General features: G+C 40.8%; 1 protein-coding gene across 4 annotated transcripts in view; it reads left to right on the top strand.

Moving 5' to 3' along the window:
* The window catches only part of SLC4A4 (solute carrier family 4 member 4), a 212,282-nt gene extending 206,451 nt beyond the window's left edge, over window positions 1-5,831 (top strand). For all 4 annotated transcript variants that reach the window (XM_081332175.1, XM_081332173.1, XM_081332174.1 and 1 more), the window contains 4 exons: window positions 784-945; window positions 1,933-2,029; window positions 3,453-3,526; window positions 5,632-5,831. In XM_081332175.1, the coding sequence (XP_081188301.1) occupies window positions 784-945; window positions 1,933-2,029; window positions 3,453-3,493 (300 nt within the window). In that variant the 3' untranslated portion in view covers window positions 3,494-3,526; window positions 5,632-5,831. The remainder of the gene's footprint in view (window positions 1-783; window positions 946-1,932; window positions 2,030-3,452; window positions 3,527-5,631) is intronic.
* Window positions 5,832-6,223: the final 392 nt, after the last annotated feature.

The following is a 6,223-nucleotide window of genomic DNA, read 5'->3' as shown; positions in this document are numbered from 1 at the left end:
TCCTCTGTTTCTCGTTCTCTGGTAGGGAGAGAAAGAGACCAGCATTTCTGTTGCTAAGCAAGGCGATTGTTAAATGAGTCGCACCCGATTTTATAACCTTTTTTTTTTTTGGCCATGGTTGTTAAGCAAAAACACGCTGGACCTGGTATGGCAAAGGAGGTAGAAGCCTTGTACAATTGAGGTGGAAAAATACAGAATGACAGATTTGGAAGCTAACATAATTGGAAGGGACCTTGGAGGTCATCTAGTCCAAGCAGGAGACCCTATCGCATTTCAGACAAATGGTTGTCCATTATCTTCTTAAAAACCTCCAGTGTTGGAGCACCCACAGCTTCTGGTGGCAAGTGGTTCCACGGGTTAATTGTTCTAACTGTCAGGAAGTTTCTCCTTAGTTCTGGGTTTCTTCTCTCCTTGGTTAGTTTCCATCCGTTGCTTCTTGTCCTGCCTTCAGGCGCTTTGGAGAATAGCTTGACTCCCTCTTCTTTGGGGCAGCCCCTGAGATATTGGAACACTGCTATCCTGTCACCCCTCGTCCTTCTCTTCATTAGACTAGACATACCCAATTCCAGCAACTGTTCCCTATATGTTTTAGCCTCCAGCCCCCTGATCATCTTTGTTGCTCTTCTCCGCACTCTTTCCAGAGTCTCAACATCTTTTTTATATTGTGGCGACCAAAACTGGATCCGGTCTTCCAAGTGTGGCCTTACTAAGGCATTACAAAGCGGTAGTATCTCCTATAAGACCTATATACCAATAAGAGAATGTTGAATTCTGTATCCACAGATCCTTGCACTGGTAGCCGTCAGAAAAGGGATGGATTATGTCTTCTCCCAGCACGATCTCAGCTTCCTTGACGACGTCATTCCAGAAAAAGACAAGAAGAAGAAAGAAGACGAGAAGAAGAAGAAGAAAAAGAAGGGCAGCTTAGATAGTGACAACGACGATGTAAGCACGCTTGCTCTTTTAAAATAAAGAGGCAACATCTTTATCTTGACTAGTTTGTAAGAGCAGAGAAGGACCAGGGCTGTGTATATGTCCTCCCATTGTAACATCCCGCCTTACTAAGTTGTGTTGGTGTGGTTTTTAGTGACCCACTCAGATATAATTTCTTATTTATTTATTTTATTAGTTGAATGTATATACCGCCCTATTCCCGAAGGACTCAGGGCGGTTCACAGGGCAGTTAAAACAGTACAAAAAGAGAATAAAATGAAATTAAATTAGTACAAGCCCACAATTAATAATAACAATAAAAATTAACATTTTTAATTTAATTTAATTTAATTTGATTATTTAATTAAAATAATTTAAAATTTAAATGGGCAACAAGATTGGTTTTCGTTAAGACTGAGGGGAGTGTGGACGTTGCGTTTCCGCAAGAGGAATTAAGTACAGATAGTCCTCAACGACCACAGCGGAATCCACAATTTCTGTGGCTAAGCAAGATCTCCCCCATTTTACGGCCTTTGTGTTAAGAGTTGTTAAGCGAATCACGAGGCTGTTACGCGGATCCGGCTTCCCCCCATTGATTTTGCTTGTCAAAATCCGGTCGGGAAAGTCACAGATAGCGATCACATGACTTCAGGACATTGCGGTTGTCAAAAATACACGCCCAGTGGCCGAGCGTCTGAATTTTGATCCTGTGACCATGGGGATGCTGCAGCGGTCGTTAAGTGCGAAAACCAGTCGTTTTCAGCACCACGGTCACTAAAACGGATGGTTGCGAGCGGAGAACCACCCGTAGGATATGGATGTCAACGCTGCTAAAATTTTAGACGTGGAGAAGGAAAGTTTTACTATCCTTTGTGGTCCTTAAGCTCTCGTCCGCAGCAAGAAAATGAAAATAAATTATGCTGAATAAGAACACGAACAGTTTAAAAAAAAAATCTAAGACTTGCTGCGCCTGGTTTTTTTTTTGTTTTTTTTTTGCAGTCTGACTGTCCGTTCACGGAAAACGTGCCCAGTATTAAAATTCCAATGGACATGATGGAGCAGCAACCCTTCCTGAATGATGGGAAACCTACTGAGAGTGAGTGGCACTAGCCTCTTGCACGCTTGCGTCAGTCGTAACGCACACACACACACACACACACACACACACACACACACACACACACGGACACACTGCATGCTTTCTTTTTCACTGGAGCTTTCTTTCCTGATGTCTAATCTTCTGATCTGCAGCAGATAGAAAGCATTCTGTTTGCAAAAAGGAACCACTGATTATTTAGAAAATAGCTTGATAATGGCAAACGAATATAGTAGATTTCTCAACTGTCTCTCTGGCTCCTTAGATTAGAAGACTATTTCAGACCTCTATGATTATCTTGTCCCTGTCTTCCCTTCCTTCCATTTAATCTTTCTTTCTTTCTTTCTTTCTTTCTTTCTTTCTTTCTTTCTTTCTTTCTTTCTTTCTTTCTTTCTTTCTTTCTTTCTTTCTTTCTTTCTTTCTTTCTTTCTTTCTTTCTTTCTTTCTTTCTTTCTTTCTTTCTTTCTTTCTTTCTTTCTCTAACTTTTTCTTTTTTGTTCCTTCCTTCCATCCTTCCTGTTTCCTTCTCACTTACTCTTTTCTCTCCTTTTTTCCTCTCTTCAAATTTCTTTCTTTCTTTCTTTCTTTCTTTCTCTTTCTTTCTTTCTTTCTTTCTTTCTTTCTTTCTTTCTTTCTTTCTTTCTTTCTTTCTTTCTTTCTTTCTTTCTTTTTTTCTCTTTCTTTCTTTCCTTCCTTCCTTCCTTCCTTCCTTCCTTTTCTTCTTCCTTCCTTCCTTCTCCCTCCCTCCTTCCTTCCTTCCTTCCTTCCTTCCTCCCTCCCTCCCTCCCTCTCTCTCATTCTCTCTTTCTTTCTTTCTTTCTTTCTTTCTTTCTTTCTTTCTTTCTTTCTTTCTTTCTTTCTTTCTTTCTTTCTTTCTTTCTTTCTTTCTTTCTTTCTTTCTTTCTTTCTTCTTTCTTTCTTTCTTTCTTCTTTCTTTCTTTCTTTCTTTCTTTCTTTCTTTCTTTCTTTCTTTCTTTCTCACTGTTTCCATTTTCTGAGAATTATCTTAAAGATCTGTTGCACAGGTCTGCAAAGTGTAGTCAAAAGATGGCAATCATAATGTACATAAAGAGAATTAATAGGTTTTTTTTAATCTAAGGGCTGGCTCTTTGGTGCAAAGCCTGTCATCTTTCTTCTGATTAAAATCATATTTCAAAATTTAAAAAGTCCCAGCTGGGCAGGAAACATTTCAGGGAAGGCAGTGAGGTGCCATGGTCTATATATAAAGAGCTGCTTTACTACCATGTCATATCTGGTTTATTTTGAGAGTGTTATTAGCTTCTGTTTAAAGTATGTTAGGAATTAATAGAATCAGACCAGAAAAGTAACAGAAAGTTTTATTTCAGTCATGTGAGTTTCTTCCTATAGAAAAGGAGGGTTGGACTTTCTAAGTAAAGAGTTTTGGTGTTTTTTTCAATAACAGAAGAAAAATCAACATTCCTTGAACGCCATACATCATGCTGATGAAATTCCTCACTTCCATTCCTATATGCCAAGGTAAGTCTCTTTGGGTATTTTCAGATTTTATACACACACAAACACACACACACACACACACACACCCCTAATGAAAATACCAGGATACCTGTTTCAAACTGCTTTCATCCAGAATGGTGTCTTCAATAAATTAAGAGTAAACTTCACAGAATTTCTAACAGGCTTAAAATTCTCATGAGATTTATTGCATTTTACAGGTAAGTCCTTGACCAGGGGTCTTCAAACTTGGCCCTTTGATGACTTGTGGACTTCAACTCCCAGAATTCCTCAGCCAGGCATGCGTGCCTGGCTGAGGAATTCTGGGAGTTGAAGTCCACAAGTCATCAAAGGGCCAAGTTTGAAGACCCCTGCCTTTGACGTAGGACCACAGCTGAGCCCTAAATTTCCCTTGCTAAGCGAGAGTAGTTTTACCTCATTTTACCTCATTTTCGGTGAGTTTTACCTCATTTTACGGCCTTGCTTGCCCCAGATGTTAATAAGCGAATGGCCGCAGTTGTTAAGTTAGTCACACGATGGTTAAGTCAGTCTGGCTCCCGTCCTTGACTTTGCCCGTCAGAAGGTCACAAAAGGGGGATCCGTCATAAATGCGAGTCAGTTGCCAAGCGGCTGGATTTCGATCACCTGACCTTGAAAAGATGCCGCAGCGCTTGTAAGGGTGAAAAAGGGTCATAAGTCACTTTTTTTCCCCCCCCAGTGCTGTTGCAACTTCAAACAGTCACTAAACGAATGGCTGCAAGTCAAGTACTACCTTCACTTTATTATTATTATTATTATTATTATTATTATTATTATTATTATTATTATTATTATTATTATTATTAATAATAATAATAATAATAATAATAATAATAATAATAATAATAATAATAATAATTATTATTATTATTATTATTATTTATTTATTTATTTATTTATTTTATTTATTTATTTAATTAAATTTTTATACCGCCCTTCTCCCGAAGGACTCAGGGCGGTGAACAGGGCATATCTTAAAACTACAAAAGTACAAAAGTTAAAAAAGAATTAAATTATTGCCCACAATAAAAACAATAAAATATATATATAAATATTAAAACCCTAAGTAATTCTCCATCAGGCCAGGCCAGCTTGTTCAAATAAATGGGTCTTTAACCCGCGCCGGAAGGAGCGGAGATCCGGTGCCATCCGGAGCTCAACCGGCAGCTGATTCCACAAAGCCGGAGCGCCCACAGAGAAGGCCCTCCCCCTGGGGGCCACCAGCCGACATTCTCTGACTGGAGGCACCCTGAGGAGGCCCTCTTTGTGGGAACGCACGGGGCGGAGGGGAGTCGACGCCGGCAGCAGGTGGTCCCCGAGGTATTCCGGACCCATGCCATGTAAGGACTTAAAAACCATCACTAAGACCTTGAACCTCACCCGGAAGACAACTGGTAACCAATGCAGCTCGCGGAGCAAAGGTGTAACATGGGAGTACCGGGAAACTCCCAAGACAACTCTCGCGGCCGCATTCTGTACCAGTTGGAGCCTTTATTTATTTTATTTTATCCCATTTTATCCCATTTATTATTATTATTATTAATAATAATAATAATAATAATAATAATAATAATAATAATTCAAATTAAGGCAGCTCTGGGTTACACAAGGCCTTTGTTCTGGAAGTCGCTTTGGAGAATGTTCTTTTGCACTTGAATACGTGCCCCCATTCCCACCTGTCTTTCAGAATTTTGGAGGATACACGGCCCTCATGCGAGACTTCCGGAAGGTTCCAGAGTCTGTGTGAAAGCAACACCTCTTTCTCACGTGGCTTTGGCAGCCCTCCAAAACCGCACAAAAAACACACGTGCTTTTCAGAAGCTCCGGAGAAACCCTTTAAGGGCTCTCTTATGTGGCTTTCCGGAGGGTTCAACGGCTGTGCGAGGGTCTCCACAGCCCTCCCCCAAAAAAATCACCTGAGAAAGGGGGGGTTCAGCTTTCAGGGATAATTGACAGGTGTTGGCAAAGGCTGACAGCTCGCCCAAAACCACATAGCAGTGTCTCTCCTTTGACACCCGCGTCGGGTCTTCTGAGCCCATTTCACGGAGGTGTGCAATCTCTAATTACAATTTTGTGGTTCTTCTTTCTAGGCCTCCACAAAATCCTGACGGAAGTTGTGCCTCAGATTAGACCTGAAGACCGTACCTATTTTTGGAATAGCAAGGGAACAGAAACCACTTTCACTGCTGAGTCTTTATTATTGGGGGAGGGGCGGGGTGTTTCCCTCCAAATTTGGCCACTTTTAAGACTTGTGGACTTCAACTCCCAGAATTCCCCAGCCAGCCCGCTGGCTGGGGAATTCTGGGAGTTGAAGTCCACAAGTCTTAAAAGTGGCCAAATTTGGGGAGCCTTTCTTTACTGAACTGGATTTTCTTTCGTCATCTTTCTAGTCAAATGTTCAGTTGCTAGGTTCAAAACGAAACAACAACGCCGGATGTATCCCTCTTTCCTTTAGATTTTGTCCCCCTTTCCTCTTCTTTCCCCGGCTTCATCGCACTGGTGCGTTTTTCATCACAAACTATTTCTTTTCCCTTTCATTCTGACCAATTTTTATTTTTATTTTTATTATTTCGGCCTTCTCAATATACGTGCCCCCCGTCGTCTGTTGCTTTTCAGAAGAGGGTGCAAGTATTAAGGATATATTATTGCAAGGTGGTGAGCTCGTCGGCAAAACTGACCGTT

This window comes from Vipera berus, assembly GCF_964194415.1.
Source record: "Vipera berus genome assembly, chromosome: 7".
NCBI classification, from domain to species: Eukaryota; Metazoa; Chordata; class Lepidosauria; order Squamata; family Viperidae; genus Vipera; species Vipera berus.
The sequence above is the reverse complement of the archived record's forward strand: the minus strand, read 5'-3'. Positions and strand labels throughout refer to the sequence as shown.